General features: G+C 37.5%; 1 protein-coding gene across 1 annotated transcript; it reads right to left on the bottom strand.

The window, feature by feature from the left end:
• Nucleotides 1-2748: 2748 nt before the first annotated feature.
• On the bottom strand, nt 2749-8386 carry LOC131145735 (QWRF motif-containing protein 7). Its single transcript, XM_058094926.1, has 4 exons — nt 7724-8386; nt 5244-5480; nt 3360-3467; nt 2749-2799 (listed from the first exon to the last, which is right to left on the bottom strand). The coding sequence occupies exons 1-4, from the start codon at nt 8384-8386 to the stop codon at nt 2749-2751; spliced, it is 1059 nt and encodes a 352-aa protein (XP_057950909.1).
• Between the last annotated feature and the right edge of the window lie 10569 nt (nt 8387-18955).

Raw genomic sequence — 18955 nt, 5'->3', positions numbered from 1 at the left:
ACCCACACTCAACCATGAGCATCAATGTGTTTGTGTAATGTGATTAGTTTTGTGCATTCACAAATTTATGGTTGACTGAAAAAGAAGAAAAATCTCTTCTTACACTCTTATACTTTTATCTTTTAGTATTTATAAGCTCTCAACGTTTAATCAATCAATTAGAGCTTTTGGAAAAATTATCAATGATCATTCATGAGTAAGGAAACCAATCTAGTAAAACTAATGGTTTGGTTCTGCACCAAACCATTGACGGAAATCAACCAAGGCAGGTTGACGTTTTAGTTCAGCACATACTCGCCTCACCAACATAAAACTGGTCATAATATGCTTTTAGGGCACTTTAAGTTAAATGAATAGTCCATCTTTTTTTGATGATGATCAAAGGGGGAGAAGTAGGTTGGTGTTATAGGTTGGTTATTATAGGTAGGTGTATTAAGTACAAATTTGTGGTGGTGCTTAAAAAGATTTAAATGAAAGTTTAGATTTGTTACTTAATTTGTTTTAATGAAAGTTCAGTTCATTTGCTATTTTATCTTAATGAACTTTCTAGTTAAATGTACTGCCATTGTTATAACTCCAAAGGATATGATACATCTAGTTAAGTAAAATTAATTATGTCTTATATGCATATAGTAAGGGTGAGCAAATTTTAGGTAATTCAAAAATATGCATAAATTAATGGGGAACTTAAAATTATATCTTGTGAGAACACCAATGGTTTGCCATCATAAAAAATGGGGAGATTGTTAGCCTTAGTGGTTACATGATTGTAATTGTCATATTTTGATGATAACAACCCATTAATGGTTTTAGGTAAAATCTTAATAGGTAAGACATCATCAAAAAGGAGAAGATTATTAGCTTTAGTGGGTACATAATCATATTTAATGTATTTTGATAATATTAACCTATTTTGTAGTTCCAAGTGTATCCTATCTTTACATATCATGTTAAATACAGGTACAAGTGACAAATACATAAAAGTGCTGGATTAAAGGCAAAGATCGGATCAAGAAGATGTTCAAGAAGGAAAGATCAAGATGGACACTCACTCGGAAGAACTCAAGCACATCCAAGGAAGCTAATGTAGAGTCATAAGTATAATAGGGAGTGTTTGAGGTAACTTTTGTAGTCTTGTTTCAAGCATGATTACTGAGCAAGAGTGGAGCAAATTTCATGTGCATACTAGTTCATAAAAGTACATAGGATATCATTAAGTCATAAATTTAATACTCATGGTTTTCAAAGACAATTCAAAGAGTTTTATAAAAATATCATTTACTTAAATATATTTTTATATAAGACAAGTTTTAAATCATATTAGTGTTATAAGTTTTTAAAGTCTTGATCCTGGTTGGATTTAAAACCTCATTTATGTACCTCTCAAATTTCTTGAACACCCTTAAATATTTAGAGCATAACTGTTACTAGAAAACTCTAAGAAGGGCAATCTTGGTATCTATGGAAAGTTAAGAAAAAATCTCACAACTTTTATGTTGAATACTTTCCCTGATTTGGGTAATCGATTGACTGTTTGGGGTAAACAGTTGACGGTTTTAGGCAGAATGTGACCCAAATGAAACAATTGACTGATTGAGGGTAATTAGTTGACCAATTGGGGTAAACAATCAACTAATTGGGTTAAATAGTTGACGATTTGTGTTGGGATTCAAGCCTCAATGGTTATAAACGGTTAGTTTTCAAAGTATAATATTATTTTACAAGTCCAACGGTCATAAAATGGCTAGTAACTCATTTTGCCTATAAATACAAGTTCAAATTAAGACTTGTTTAAACATAGATTTTTAGTAATCATACATTACTTACAAGCACACTTCAATTAGTTCATCATCTTTGTCCTCAACTCCTCTTTTGCTTTTCAATCTTGTGGTGAATCGTTACTTTGAGAGAGTTGTGTGAGGTTTTCAAGTGTATCAAATATCATTTCATTCAAGTAGTATTATTGTTGTATTTCATATTCATCTTGTAAGGGTTCTTTGTGAACCAAGTGGTAAGGAATTAGTTCCCTTGGAAAGGCTTTTGGAGAGTGTAAAGGGATTTGTTTCCGTGTGAAGGCTCTTGGTGAGCGTTAAGGGATTTGTTCCCCTGTGTTGTAAAGACTTCTTCGTTGGTGAAGGAGGTCATGATACTAGATTGAGAATCCTTGAGTGTACTATCTCAAGGCGTGGACGTAGGAAAGGGACAGACTCACGTTAAAATCGTTTGTTAAACTTTTCTTCCCTAAACTCTTTAATTTTATATATTGTGCTTGATTTATATTATTTACATTGTGACATAATTACTTGTATCTTGCCAAAATTTTATATTTTGTAGAGAAAAGCAAAAATATTCAATAGAGTCTATTCAACCCCCCCCCCCCCTCCCTCCAGACTCTACTCCAGGGCCAACACATATTATAAATACTTTGTTGCTTACCTTAGAATTTTATAAATTTGAAATGCGTGTATATTGATATTTAAAAATTTTTACGCTTGCATAATATGAGATAAATGGAGGAGATGAATACTGTATGCATATATAACAAATTGAATCATTTTCTAACCTAAATAAATTTTTACTCAATGATTTGCACGCTGAAATGAAATGAAATGAGAATAGAATAGAATCGAAAATTACTAAGAAATTCCTCGATACGCTTGACAACGAATTTATAAACATTTCATTTATATACTCATTATTTGGGTTTGATTTTTACAAAATGATATTTTCCTATGCCTTCATCTCGCTTCAAACTCCTGTTGCCTGCATGATATGAACTCTCAAACTTTGCTCCTTCGCCTGTTTTCAAAAAAATATTTAAAATAAACTCAAAATTCACAAATAATTTAAATAAACTCTTTCTATGCTCGGAAGAGATCTTGGAATTGGATTTGTGTGAATTTCAACAAAATATAATATAAAATTATATTAAATTTTGTCCATATTTACTCAAATCTAAATCCAAAACCTGAAATTTGTACTCTGTAATGTAGGCATCAACTTCATGTTTCAAAATGACACGAGATTGATTGAATACTTTAGGCTCATTTAGTATAACTCTTAAAAATAAATGCTAAAATTCGTACAAATTCATCCAAATTCAAATTTAAGGTCTGAAATTCATATTCCTAAATGCAACATAAAACCCATCATGCCAACAAAATATTCTAGTCAGATTTTTTGGTCATCTAAATTCTCAAGGGAAGGACATCCTTTTTCTCATTCCTAAATTTTATTGAGCATCTAATTTCCCAAACTAAATGCCTTATTTAACTTCATATCCTTTAGAGCACAAAATGGCATGACAAGTAAGTTTAATTAAGCTTGGTAGGAGACTAAAATTTATTTCCATTTCTCACCTCTAATAATGAAACAAGGGAAATTGTTTTCCCCAATTCCTCCAAACACTTCTTCTCCCGTTTGGCTGTGTTTGCTAGCTCTGTTAGTAAGTAGTGTGCTTCCTCAGCCTGTACAAATACCCACAAAACTATATTACTCAACCAAAATTAAATGACTTTATAATATGCCCTAATTAACTCAGTTTGGAACTTGCAAAATATTAGGAAATGGAAAAAAATAATAAGAAGGATTTTATTTTTTCATGTTTCTTCATTAACCGTCAGTTTGGATTAAGGATTTTGCTTGGGAAAAGGAAAGGAAAGGAAGATATGAAGGGAATTTATTTTAAATTATATTTTATTTTTGTATTAAATACAATTTAAAATAAAAAACTGTTCTGATATGATTAAAAATTAAGAAAAACCAAATCTTAAGGATGTGTAAAATTATTTTTTGTTTATTGATTTGATATATTTTTAAAATTTTTTTTCTCTCTTTCGTTGATAACCAAACATAAAAAAGTGGAATCCTTCTTATTTTCCTTTTCTTTCTCCAATATTTCCCAAGTTCCAAACGAGTCGTATAGAAAGTGAGAAAAAGAAAAACCAAAAACATACCAAATCAATGAACAAAATTTTAATTTTGCAAATCCTTAATATTTGAATTTTTTTTAAAAAAATTTAATCATTTTAGAATAATTTTTTTTTATTTTTAATAGTATTTGGTATAGAGAGAAAATATAGTGAAAAATAATTTTCTTTTTTATTTTCCTTTCTCCAAGAAAAATCTTTGATCCAAACTAGTTCTCATTATTTAGGTTTAAAATTAGGGTTGAGGATTTTGATATCTTTTGCAAGATATGGAGCCAAGTGGGAGAATGTTAGTGCGCATGTTTCTTTTTAAGTGGCACACATAACCCATCTTGTTTTATTTGAAAATACTATAATCTAAATTATTATAATTATTATTTTATTCAAAAATCAAATATAAGAGATGAGATTTTACAGTAACTACTTGATATTCTAAGTCTTATAAGACTAAATTGTTGGTTTGAAATTCAAATGGAAGATTTTGAATTTGATTTCAAATTCAAATAAGAGATTTTGAACACTCACAATGTAGGAAATGTGAGAGAAAATCTCTCAGTAGATGGAGTCTTGACCAATCTATAAATAGGGTCTGTAATTAACCATTAAGTCACACATTAACTTACGGTGATATAGAACTGGTAAAAAATCCTACTCCTTCTACTCTTCTAAAACACAACGAGAGTAAAGAGAATTCCCAAATCTCTTTCTCTATTTTTCATAATTATCTTTCTTATTTCAGATCCCTTTTTTGAAAATTTGAGCAGTTATAACTGGAGGTCAGATCATTGTTCTTTTCTGCTTGTAAACAATTGTTTATTTGTAGTTTTTGAAATTCTGCTTTCATAAACTACTTACAATTATATAATAATAACCAAAAATTAAAGAAAAAGAAATTAAATAAACCTGATATAGAAATTTGTAGATGTTTCCCAGGATACTGTCCATAATTCTAATGACCATCCTCATAGCTTCATAAACAAAAACCAAATCACCCTGCACACACATAAATTCATTTTATATTTCTCTTCTTGGCCATTATTTGGGCTTTTTTTAAAACACAATACATTGACCAGTTGTAAGAATCTTTGAGAATTCTCGAGAAAAAAATTCCCAAGGAAAATCTTACGTTGCGATATCAACGAGTCCATGAAAATAGTATGCTCAAAAAATATTTTCATCTTTTTCAATAATTAAAATTACACACACACACACACAAGTGTTTCTAACGATAAGGATTCCCAAACATGTGATTTTCCAAACCGAAACGGAACCAAAACTCATAATAGTAAGTGACATTATTAATATTGTACTTACCTTGGCACCATGGACTAATGTGAGTCTGTTTGGAATTGCAGATAGAGCTGCAGCCAATTTCCCCACTGCTTCAGAATTTCTATTCTCCAACTTTGCCCACTCTTTTAGGAGACGAATCTCTGCGTTTACAATGGAGTGCAGTTTGATCTCTTGCTCCAGCCTTTGCATTTCAATGCGTTTCTCTACAACTCCACTTCTCACTCTGAAGATTTTTATCCATGAGTTAATTGACTTCTTCTGCAAATATAGGAAATGTATTTTTTTAGAAGACAGACTCAAGTGTGCTCCAGGCCATATTTTTGAGAGTTAAAGAGTTTGCGATTTTCATATTATAGGTTTCGGGTTTTATCCTCAAAGAGACTAAACAAGGGACTAGCTTCACTATGTGTCAACGTGAGGCACTTGGTGGATGGTTCCATTCACCATAGCGGTACACCATCAAATCGAGTTATTAGAAGCGAGATTCTCTATTTCACGATCTCACATCAAAGTTGGAGTAGGAAGATCTTGAGTGGCTCAAACTCCAACTTTGTGAGACGTCTTTTATGAGGCAAAATTGTGAGACTAGTGGATCGAAGCGAATAATATCTTATCGGAATAGGGTCGAGACTGTGACACGCCGCCACATGTCTCACATTGAAGCAACGGGCCCAAACCAGATTGATGCATCGAGTTTGGATTGGGTCATTAATAGGTGAGATCCAAACTTATTAGGTTCGAATAGACCTCTTTATAAATGGTAAATATAAACTCAAACGCAGGACTCGAAATGGGTCCAATTGGGGCCAGCGGAGCCCAACCCATCTACCTATGGGTCTGCCATTCAAAAGCCCCATTCATTTAAAGCCCAACCAGAGCATTTAGTAAGCTCGGGCCGGCCCACACAACCTAAGGCCCAATATTTTTGAAGTCATGGCCCATTGGGTTTGCGCTCATTTGATTGTGGGTACTTTGTATGATATTAATTTATAATTAACCAATTACAAATTTTAAAATAGTTAATAATTCTTTAACCATATATTTGGAGATGTCGTAAATTTTGGAGTTGTATTAAATTTGAATAATATGTAATATAAAATTATATTGAAATTTGTCTGAATCTACCTAAATCCTAATCTAAGATGCAAAATTCATACCACAATAATACTATGATACTAATTAATGACGACCCAAAATAGTAGAAACCATGCAAAGATAGATATATGAAATATATTTAGACATTTTTTAAGTCATGAAGAAAAATATTTTGTTTTAAATTTTGTAAGAATTACAAAAATGTTTACTTGATTATGTTTTTATTTTCCAAGATTTGTATAAAATGATTAAAAAATAAATTAAAAAATAGCATTATTCACTTGTGAAAATTAGTTTTGTACATCTATCATTTATTTCTAATTTTTCAAATAATTATAAAAATGTATATATTTTCCTATTTTTAAATTTATATAAGAAATTAGAAAATATTCTTTATTTTTTCTAATTGTCTAATTTTCTATATAAATTTGAAAAATTAAAAAATAAGGTAATTTGTAATCATTTAAAAAAATAAAAATGAAAAATAAAAAAATACCTTTCACAGCTAAACAAACACTTTCTTTTTCTAACTTTTCAATAAAAATAGAGAAAAATTAAAAAAAAAAAAAAAAAAACTAAGGTAATAACTAGTCATTAAAAATCTAGAAATGAATATTAAACGAGACCCTTAGCTTTATAAAAATAAATAATTAAATCGTGATATGCATCATCATGTAAATGTCTACACTGAAAAAGTCAGAGTCAAGGCTATTTGAATAAGTGAGAAACTTATATCGTCATTGATTCAATTGGTTGTCCAAATCTCGAAATGCATGATTGAATACTTTAAATTATTAATTAATTTAATAGTTATTAATTGTTCTTTTTATTAAGTGTTTTGCAAATTAAGATTTTGTCACATAGTAAATAAAAAATTCAATTTAAACCAATCTCTTATGGTTCTCCAAGAATTCGTAATAGAGGTAATCATACTAACAATATATTTAACAGCTTAAAGTTTAAACTTTTAAATTTGTATTTGTGCGGCTTAATATTTGCTCAAAATAAAGTACCAAATTTTATTAAATTCCATACAAATACGTACAAATTCAAATTAAAGGTCAGAAACCTGTGCTCCCACATGCAACGGACCATTGCGTGTTTGGAAGCATGTTCGAACCTTGAATTTAAATTTATGAAAGTTAATTTTGACAAAATTTAATATAATTTTGTATTAGATGAACGCTAAAATGAATTTTAATTTTTGAAAGTTAATTTTGACAAAATCTAATATAATTTTGTATTAAATTTCATCTAAATTAACTCACATGAATCCAAATTCAAGCTATCCGATGGAAGGTAAATGTCTTGAAATTCATTCTTTATTTAAAAATAAAATTAAAAATTAAATTTCAAAAAAAAAAAAAACTTAAATTTAGCATTTCCTAGGAAATAATATATGTTACCTGTGCAATATGATTAGCAGAAGCAATGGCAGAGTGAGCTCGAGCATTGACGAACCTCCATTGCACCAACCTATTCTGCAAAACCCTAAACCTACGAAACTCCTCTTCCTCCCTCCTCGATACCTTCCTCTGCCTAAAATACTTCAAAACACCGCTCACGCCACCGCCACCTCCCCCGCCGCCGCCGCGGCTCCCTTTCGCCCTCGCCCCCGCCCCCATCCCTCCCGGAGACTCCGGAGCCGAAGGACAAGGCGACAATCGCCCCGGCGACAACGCCCACGCCGACGGAGAACTCGGCACCGATCTCGCCCTCCTTGCCGTCCCATCATGAATATCACCATGCGAATATTGACCGCGTTGCATGAATTTTACGTACCCGTCTTTGTTCATAATCTCTTGAGGCTTCCTTTGATTTCGGCCGGAATTGTTAGAAGCATGATTATTATTGTTAATCTCTTCGTCTTTGGCTGTTCTTGGTCTTGATCTTGTTGTTGACTTTGAGCGGGTGATGGCGGGAAATACTGCTCGGCCGGAGTTTGAGGCGAAGGTTCGGAGCTCCGACGAGTACAGGGGCGGCGTTCCGCTCCTGCTTCGGAGGAGGCGCGGTGGCGGTGGCGTCGGGGCAGGTCGGTGGCTATGGCGGGGTCTAGTGCTGATCTCCATTTTTGGTCTTGGGATGAGATTTAAATTTCTGGTGTTCGTTAATTGGCATAGCAATATATATAGACGCACACACATTAACCTCAACGACAATTGCTTAATTGCAAGCACGTTTGGGAACATAGACCACTTCCATGCAGATCGACTTGATCTCTCCTCCATCAAGGCTTCCACGTATTGGAACTTTGTGTGCTCTATGGTTTTTGCTTGATAAATAAATTAATTAGTGTGTACGAATTAAATTAATTTACTTTATCATTAATCGTGTTTATATATTTGTCTTTGCATAGAAAAGTTTACTTTGTCCTTTTGTCTCAAAATGTTGGGACATTCCTAGATATGAACATGGCTTATGCATGGTGACTAGCAGGATGATTAATTAGGTTGAATAACAAAACGGGTCGTGATTTAATGACTGATTCATTATTTGTTTTTTTAAAATGAAATTTGACTTCAAATTAGAGCAACTCATTTAAAACAAGTTTGAATTTAAGAGAAAAAAATAAAGTAAAATGTTCCTTTTTTAAAAAATAATTAACTTAATTGTGGAATTTTAAAGGAAAAATTTTAAAATGTGTAAATATATTATATTTTTCTTAATGGGTACTGAACGGGTACCTATTTATTAATTGATCAGGCTGAAATTTATAATTTACTCATTTATATATATAAACAAACGAACTCAAACTATTGAGTTGTTGCTCATCATATTCAAAGGGCACAGTCTGCAAGCTCCAAAAGGCTGAATGAATATCAAGGCAAAGATTAATGTTGAATTGTGACTCATATTTAGAGGGTATACACTTGAAGACTATTACAAATTACAATCATGGAGTAATACAACTATATATCATATAAGGGTACAGTACAATGTGTTAAGAGTCATGGTGCAATACAGTTGTATATCATATGTGTAAGAACCTGAACCGTGATATAAAGAATTAATTAATTAAAAGAGGGGTACATTGGTAATTAAGAAAGTTTCGTCAATGAAGCCAGAGTTCGTCGACGAAGTCTTTGAAGTTCTCGGCGGGGTCAAAGGGTTATAAATAGATATTTTCATTACTTTTCAGTTAAGAAAACTAAAATTCTCTGTCTATCTCTCTAAAAACTCAACCTACTCTCTATCTCTCTAGATTTCTTCGCCGTATGTAGCAGAAATCGTAGATCCGACGTTACCACGAGGATCAAGGAAGGATTCTCGACAAGTTCTACGGATCGGATCTTTGTTCTGGGCACTTTCGGATTTTGGCTAGGAATTGAGGTAAGGTTCGATTTTCAATTCTGATCCAGTAGTTATGTAGGGAATATGATTGTGAGTATCTTTTGCACTATGCTTTATAGGTTTTGGAACTCGATTCGCTGTTTAGGGGTCTTGGAGTTTGGAATTTGTCATTCGGGAAAAGGTAAGGGGATTTAGTTTATATCGGTTATTTTTGAAATCGGACTCGGTAGAACTGTGGTTCACGGTCATGTCTATGTTTTGGTTACTCATTTGAGGAAATCTAACGGGTAAAATTGTGGGTTTTCATGTAACAGTTTTTGGGGAAAAAGGGGTATTGGGCTACAATCCCTGGTTTTGTTGGAAAACCTTTGGTATACTGTTTTATGTATTGTGTTAGGGATGACCGTGCCTTGACTTTATTAAACTGCATACACTTGGAAAATCATGATTTATAGATTACCAAATGGGTGTGATTTGTTTGGTTATATGAGCATGCATGGTTGTGTTTTGATGAAATGTAATAGAAACTGGGTTCCAAGTTGTTCCAGGTACTGAAAGAGTGTTCGGCTCTATATCCAAGGGCATGTGTTTATCACCTTCCATGTTTGGCAAGAGTGTCTGGCTCTACATCCGAGGGCCTGAGCCTTACTGGCCAATCACCAAAGGGTGTGGATCCATTAGTTTGTACTAGTACTATGCTAGGGTAGCCTGGGGTTTGCCATGTTCTGGGGACATGGTGAATCGTGAGCTGGCTACAGGCCAACATTGGGTATGGCGAACTGGCTTTGGATCAAAGGGTGTGACGACACCAGGTTACTTGATCATGTGTGTGTGCGTGTATGCATTGTTTTGAAATTGTTTTGTGAAAGTACTAGAACTGCATTTATATTGTGTATGTTTTGATGTTATGATAACACTCAAATGTCACACACTGATATAACATGTATCTGCCTTACTGAGAGGTGTCTCACCCCTCCTGTACGTACATATTTTTCAGGTCCTTCGAGTAACTGGAGTTAGCTACCTAGTGTAGGAGCATAGTGTTGGTGTACTGCGGGAAGTATCTAGGTAAGTCCTAAGCTTATGCTGGGTGGTCTTTTGGGGGTTTTGACGGCCACTTGGATTTTTTTTTTTTTTTTTTGTATTTTTTGGAGTTAGACTCCTTTGTATAGACTCTGGTATGGTACTGAATATGTATGGAAAGACTTATCTTCCGTTGTGTTTTCATGGTATATGTGAATGTGTATAGGGTGCTTGGAAACCCCATGGGGACGAACCCTCATTCATTGTACTGTGTCATTGGTGATTTGTATGATACAGGGATAAGGTTAGGTTACTTATTCACCCTCCGGTCCCATTATTGGATTCGGGGCATGAGAACTTGGTATCAGAGCTAACTAGGTTGTTAGGTCTTGCAGACTTGGTTAGGCATAACTGTGTGTACATACCAGAGCATAGGAGGTTGGATGTGGGTAGAGTTGGTTGAAGGATGTTCTGTTGTTAAACCGGGACTCGTTGGTGGTGTTCTATGTTTTTCCTAGAATGACGATTTCAGTAAAATCACGGTAAACCATTGATGACTTTCGTGTTAGTGTGATAGGACAGACCTGGACTTGACAGATGATAGTTAACATGATTAGGGTTAGATAATTGTGTAAGCTGTACATGTTCTAGGAGTCTTCATAGAACTTTGTAGTGTTTTTCAGAATGGAGCCTAGGGATAATGGCTTGGAAAGTGGCTCTGAGGAGACAGTGAGTGATGAGTCTCCTACTATGCCTCGGGGTGTCAGGAGACGCGAATGTTCTCCTACGTCTGTGGGATGTACCATTGAGAGGTTCACCGCATGCATCTTTTGACATTCTCAAGGGGACATGACACGATGATAGTAGAGGACTGGGTCGAGAAGATTGAGAGGATCTTGGAGGTTCTACACTACACAGACAGGCAGAGAGTTCTTTATGCTACCTTCCAATTATCTGGGAAGGCATGGTGGACTACCATGAGTTTGCTGGAGAAGCAAAGGGCTGGTCCTATGGAGATGTCTTGGAGCAGTTTCAAGGAAGTGTTCTTTGATGGATACTTCCCGGCTTATGTAGCTAATGCTAAGGCAGATGAGTTTTCTATGCTGACTTAGGGGAGTATGATGGTGCAGGGGTATGTTGCTTATTATATAGAGCTATCTTGATTTGTGCCATGTTTGATCTCAAACAAGTACAAGAAGACTCGAAGATTTGAGAAGGGCCTGAGGAAGGACATCCGCAGATTATCTGGTATGCTTCAGATCCATGAGTTTTCGATTTTGGTGGATAGAGCCACTGTGATTAAGACTGGTATCCGAGAGGATGAGGTGGATTAGGAGCCGAAGAAGAGGCCAGTACCTTCTGGTTTTCAGTCTGGATCTCATTAAGGATCATGGAAGAAGAGGAACAAGGGCTCAGGTTACCGACAGAATACCGAGTATCAGGGTTCTCTAATGAGCCAGGTGGGTGATCGTTGTACCAGGTGCCGCAGATGGCATAGCGGTGAGTGTCAGCCATTTGGGGGTAACTGCTACAACTATGGTTAGTCAAGTCACATGGCTTAAGATTGTCACGCACCGAAGAGGGGTACGCCTTCTTTGAGTCAGAATCAGGGGAGTAATCAGGTATCCCAGGGAACCCACCAAAATATAGCTCCAATAAGGGTGTACTCGCTTACTCCAGTGGATGCTAAGCATGCGGAGAATGTGGTGACAGGTACTATGATGTTGCTTTTAAATAGAGTTGTTGTTTTATTTGATTCGGGTGTGACCCACTCCTTTATATTTGTTAATTTTATGAAACTGTGTGGGGTAGAGACCCAGGTCATAGAAGAGGAATTGTCTATAGCCACACCATCTGGGGGTATATCATTCTGTAGGAGGATGTTGGAGGACTGCCCAGTGGTAATCGAGGGGAAGCTGCTACCAGCAAACCTTGTAGTATACGACATGTTGGGGTTTGATGTTATATTGGGAATGGATTGGTTATTCTCCAGAAATGCCGTGATTGACTGTCGTAGGAAGGTGGTAGTGTTAAGACCTCCTGGGGAGTAGGAGTACAAGTTTGTTGGATCGTGTGTGCATTCGACGCCACAGATTCTATCAGCATTGCAGGAGAGGAGATTACTCTTGGATGGATCTTAGGGGTTCTTGGCTTATGTGAGGGAACCACGACGTGATGAGTTAAGGCTCGAGGATATTCGGGTAGTCAGCAAGTTCCCAAATGTGTTTCCAGATGATTTACCCGATTTACCTCTAGATCATGAGGTGGGGTTTGTGATAGAGTTGTTGCCTGGTGAGGCACCGATCTCTAAAGCTCCGTACTGGATGGCTTCAGCAGAACTTCGGGAGTTGAAGGAACAGTTGTAGGAATTACTGAGCAAGGGTTTTATTCGACCTGGTGTTTTTCCTTGGGGAGCTCCTGTACTATTTGTGAAGAAGAAGGACGAGTTGATGCATATGTTCATTGAATATCGTGGGATTAAAAAGATAACTGTGAAGAATCACTACCCGTTGCCTCGTATTGATGATCTCTTTGAGCAGCTGCAGGGTACGTAGGTCTTTTCGAAGATTATCCTACAATCAAGATATCATCAGGTGAGGGTCAGATCTGAGGATGTAGCAAAGACTACTTTCCGTACTAGATACGGCCACTACGAGTTTCTAGTCATGTCGTTTGGGTTGACGAATGCTCCGACAGTATTCATGGATCTTATGAACAAGGTTTTCCATGAGTACCTAGACCGATTTTGTGGTGGTGTTTATTGATGATATTCTGATATACTCGAGGAGTGCAGAGGAGCATGAGAACTATCTGAGGTTAGTATTACAGATTCTACGAGAGAAGAAGTTGTATGCTAAACTAAATAAGTTTGAATTATGGTTGAATCAGGTGGCATTTTTAGGCCATGTAGTAATTGGTGATGGTATATCAGTTGATCCTAGTAAGATCGAAGTTGTGGTCGACTGGGTGAGGTCGAAGAGTGTGCAGGAGGTTCAGAGTTTTCTGAGACTAGCAGACTATTATCATTGGTTCGTGGAAGGGTTTTTTAAGTTGTCTGGGCCTCTAACTCGATTGGCTAGGAAGCGGGTAAAGTTTAAATGGACTAGTGATTGCATGCAGTGTTTTCAGGAGTTGAAGCATCGATTGGTTACTGCTCCAGTGTTAACCATTTCTTTTGGGGATGGCAATTTTGTGATTTATAGAGACGCATCTCTGAAAGGTTTGGGTTGCGTGCTTATGTAGCAGGGTAAGGTAATAACTTATACTTCTCAGCAACTGAAGGATTATGAGAAGAATTACCCTACGCATGATCTAGAGTTGGCAACAGTTGTATATGCACTAAAGATGTGGCGACACTATTTGTATGGTGTGCAATGTGAGATTTTCACTTATCACAAAAGCCTCAGGTACTTTTTCACGCAGAAGGAGTTAAATATGAGGCAAAGACGATAGCTTGAGTTGATTAAGGACTATGATTGCACCATCAGTTATCACCTAGGAAAAGCTAATATGGTAGCCGATGCGTTGAGTCAGAAGTCGGATCACGTGGGAGTATCTGCAGTTGTAGCTCAGCATCACATCAGATAGGATTTGGAGAGCTCAGGTATAGAGTTAGTGTGTGGTGATCATCAGGATTTCCTTACTAGTTTGGTGGTCCAATTGAATTTTTTTAAGCATATAAAAGTCGCACAGGTTAGTGATGTGGAGTTGACAGAGGTTGTGGAAAAGGTACAACAGGGATCGACTTCAGAGTTCAACATCTCTGAGGGATGTGTGTTGAGGTTTGGGACCAGACTATGTGTTCCAAACGATGAGGAGATGAAAAGGACAATTATGGAGAAAGCGCATCGCTCTTTGTATATGATACATCCAGGTAGTACAAAGATGTATCAGGACTTACGCGAGACTTTCTGGTGGAGTGGTATGAAGAGGCAGATTACTCAGTTCGTGGAGCAGTGTCTGACGTGTCGGTAGGTGAAAGCTGAACATCAAAAGTCGGCAGGACCGTTACAACCCTTAGCTATTCCGACGTGAAAATGGGAGTATATTTCCATGGACTTTGTGACCGGATTGCCGCCAGCACTTCACCGAAAGAATGCTATTTGGGTGATCGTGGATAGATTGACAAAATTTGCTCACTTCTTATCGATGAAGGTTAGCTACCCTTTGAGTAGGCTAGCAGACATGTATGTGCATGAGATAGTTAGAATACACGGGGTATTGGTGTCCATTATATCAGATCAAGACCCAAGATTTACTTCTCGATTCTGGTCGAGCTTGCAGGAAGCATTAGGGATGAAGCTTACTTTCAGTACAGCGTTCCACCCCCAGAATGATGGACAGTCACAGAGGACGATACATATCTTGGAGGATATGTTGTAGGCTAGTGCATTAGATTTCAGTGGTAGCTGGATACAGTTTATGCCACTAGTAGAGTTCGCTTATAACAGCAGCTTCCAGGCTAGTATCGGGATGGCACCATTCGAGGCGCTATATGGTCGGAGGTGTCGATCTCCTCTGTATTGGAGTGAGGTTGGTGAATTTTAGGTGTTAGGTACTGAACTTGTGCAGCAGGCATTTGAGAAGGTAGGTTTGATCCAAGAAAGGATTAAATCAGCTCAGAGTCAGTAGAAGAGCTACGCAGATGTTCACTGCCGTGAGTTGGAATTCGAGGTGGGGGGTAAGGTATTTTGGAGGATCGCTCCGATGAAAGGGGTGATGAGATTTAAGAAGAAGGCCAAGCTGAGCCTGAGGTATATCGGACCATTTGAGGTTCTTGATCGAGTGGGTTTGGTACTCTCGAGGGTTCACGATGTGTTTCACGTATCCATGTTGAGGAGGTACGTGTTGGATCCTTCACATGTTATTAGCTATAAGGGTGTGGAGATTGGGGATACTTTAGAGTATGAGAAGATACCTGTTCAGATTCTGAACCATGAAGTTCAGAAATTACGTACCAAGGACATATCTTTGGTGAAGGTATTGTGGCGGAATCATGAGGTTAAGGAAGCTTCTTGGGAAATGGAAGAAAAAAAAATCGCTGGAAGTATCCACAGTTGTTCTGAGTTATGTACATTACCCTACTTTGTATTGGAATAGGTGGTTGATCTTGAGGAGTATGTGTATTTGTGAACTTTTGAGACGATTTATGTTTGTAACCACGATATTCGTCCACCATAAGTGAGGGTAAGTATATGTTGTGATGGGGCTGCGTTATAGTAGTCGCCGATTTTCTTCCTAAAATCGAGTGTATAATTGATTTCATGAATGAGTTTATAAATAAGAGATAGCAAATTTCGAGGTTGAAATTTTTGTAAGAAGGGGAGGTTGTAAGAACCAGAACCGTGACATAAGGGATTAATTAATTAATAGAGGGGTAAATTGGTAATTAAGCAAGTTTCGTCGACAAAGCCAGAGTTCATCGACGAAGTCTTTGAAGTTCTCAGCGACAAAGTGCAGAGTCTCGTCGACGAGGAGTGGCCGGGTCAAAGGGTTATAAATAGATATTTTCATTACTTCTTAGTTAAGAAAACTAAAATTTTCTCTCTATCTCTCTAGAAACTCAACCTACTCTCTATCTCTCTAGATTTCTTCGCCATATGTAGCAAAAATCATAGATTCGACGTTACCACGAGGATCAAGGAAGGATTCTCTACAAGTTCTATGGCTCGAAATTGAGGTAAGGCTCAGTTTTCAATTATGATCCGGTAGTTATGTAGGGAATATGATTGTGAGTATCTTCTGTACCGTTCTTTGTAGGTTTTGGAACTCGATTCGCGATTTAGGGGTCTTGGAGTTCGGGATTTGTTATTTGGGAAAAGGTTAGGGGATTCAGTTTATATCAGTTATTTTTTAAATCGGATTCGGTAGAGCTGTGGTTCACGGTCCTGTGTATGTTTTGGTTACTCATTTGGGGAAATCTAACGGATAAAACTGTGGGTTTTCATGTAACCATTTTTGGGGAAAAAGGGGGTACTAGGCTACAATCCCTGGTTTTGTTGGAAAACCTTTGGTATACTGTGTTATGTATTGTGTTAGGGATGGTTGTGCCTTGACTTTATTAAATTGTATCACTTGGAAAATCATGATTTATAGATTACCAAATGGGTGTGGTTTTTTTGGTTATATGATCATGCATGGTTGTGTTTTGATGAAATGCAATAGGAACTGGGTTCCAAGTTGTTCCAGGTACTGAAAGAGTGTCCGGCTATATATCCAAGGGTGTGTGTTTATCGCCTACCATGTTTGGCAAGTGTGTCCAGCTCTATATTCGAGGGTGTGAGCCTTAGCGGCCGATCACTAAAGGGTGTGGATCCACTAGTTTGTATCGGTACTATGCCTTGGTAGCCCAGGGTTCGCCATGTGCCGGGGACGTCGTGTATCGCGGGCCGGCTATGGGTCGCTGCTGGGTATCGCGAGCCAGCTTCAGGCCAAAGGGTGTGACGACACCGGGTTACTTGATCATATGTGTGTGCGTGTATGCACTGTTTTGAAACTATTTTGTGAAAGTACTAGAACTGCATTTATAATGTGTATGTTTTGATGTTATGATAACACTCAAATGTCACACACCGATATAATCTGTATTTGCCTTATTGAGAGGTGTCTCACCCCTGCTGTACGTACATATTTTTCAGGTCCTTTGGGTAACCGGAGCTAGCTACCTAGTGTAGGAGCGTAGTGTTGGTGTACTGCGGGAAGTACCTGGGTAAGTCCTAAGCTTATGTTGGGTGGTCTTTGGGGGTTTTGACTGCCACACGAATTTGTGCTATACTTTGTGGAGTTAGACTCCTTTGTATAGACTCTGGTATGGTACTGTACATATATAGAAAGACTTATCTTTCGCTGTCTTTCCGTGATATATGTGAATGTGTATAGGGTGCCTGGGAACCCCATGGGGATGAACCCTCATTCATTGTACTGTGTCATTGGTGATTTGTATGATACAGGGATAGGATTAGGTTACTTATTCACCCGCGGGTCCCATTATTGGGTTCGGGGCGTGACAGCTTGGTATCAGAGCTAACTAGGTTGCTAGGTCTTATAGACTTGGTTAGGCATAGCTGTGTGTACATACAAGAGCATAGGAGGTTGGATGTGGGTAAAGTTGGTTGAGGGATGTTCTATTGCTAAATCGAGACTCATCGGCGTGCTTTTCCTAGAATGACGATTTCAATAAAATCACGGCAAACCATTAATGACCTTCATGTTAGTGTGATAGGACAGACCTGGACCTGACAGATGATAATTAATATGATTAGGGTTAGATAATTGTGTAAATTGTACATGTTGTAGGAGTCTTGGTATAACTCTGTTGTGTTTTTCAGAATGGAGCCCAAGGATAATGACCTGGGAAGTGACTCCAAGGGGACGGCGAGTGATGAGTCTCCTACTGTGCCTCGAAGACTGATGAGACGGGTCCTACGGGAGATCGAGCGGAGTGTCAAGAGACACGAACGTTCTCCTATGTTTGTGGGATGTACCATTGAGAGGTTCACACGCATGCATCCTCTGACGTTCTCAGGGGGATATGACCCGACGATAGCAGAGGACTAGGTTGAGAAGATTGAGAGGATCTTGGAGGTCCTACACTGCATAGATAGGCAGAAAGTTCTTTATGCTACCTTCCAGTTATCTGAGGAGGCAGGGCGATGGTAGACTGTCGTGAGTCTGCTGGAGAAGCAGAGGGCTAGTCCTATGGAGATGTCTTGGAGCCATTTCAAGGAAGTGTTCTTTAATGATACTTCCCGACTTCTGTAGCTGACGCTAAGGCGAATGAGTTTTCTGCGCTGACTTAGGGGAGTATGATGGTGTAGGGGTATGTTGCTCATTATATAGAGCTATCTCGGTTTGCGCCGTGTTTGATCTCGAACAAGTACAAGAAGACTCGAAGATTTGAGAAGGGCCTAGGGAAGGACATCCACAAATTATCTGGTATGCTTCAGATCCATGAGTTTTCAGTTTTGGTGGATAGAGCCACTGTGATTGAGAATAGTATCCAAGAGGACGAGGTGGATCAGGAGCCGAAGAAGAGGCTAGTACCTTCTGGTTTTCAGTCTGGATCTTATCAGGGATCATGGAAGAGGAGGAACAGGGGCTCGGATTACTGACAGAATACCAAGCATCAAGGTTCTCAGATGAGCCAGGTGGGTGATCGTTGTACCAGGTGCCACAGAGGGTATAATGTTGATTTAACTGGACTTTTCAATCCTGTTTTGATGATAACAAAATGAGGGATGCTTTAACATATGATGTTAAGTGATGCGTTTTAGGTAAAAGAACTCTCAAGGTTGATAAGTTGAAGCTCAATGTTAATCTAGTGA

This window comes from Malania oleifera, chromosome 13, assembly GCF_029873635.1.
Source record: "Malania oleifera isolate guangnan ecotype guangnan chromosome 13, ASM2987363v1, whole genome shotgun sequence".
NCBI classification, from domain to species: domain Eukaryota; kingdom Viridiplantae; phylum Streptophyta; class Magnoliopsida; order Santalales; family Ximeniaceae; genus Malania; species Malania oleifera.
Note: the sequence above shows the minus strand (reverse complement) of the source record. Positions and strands in the feature narration are given on the sequence as shown.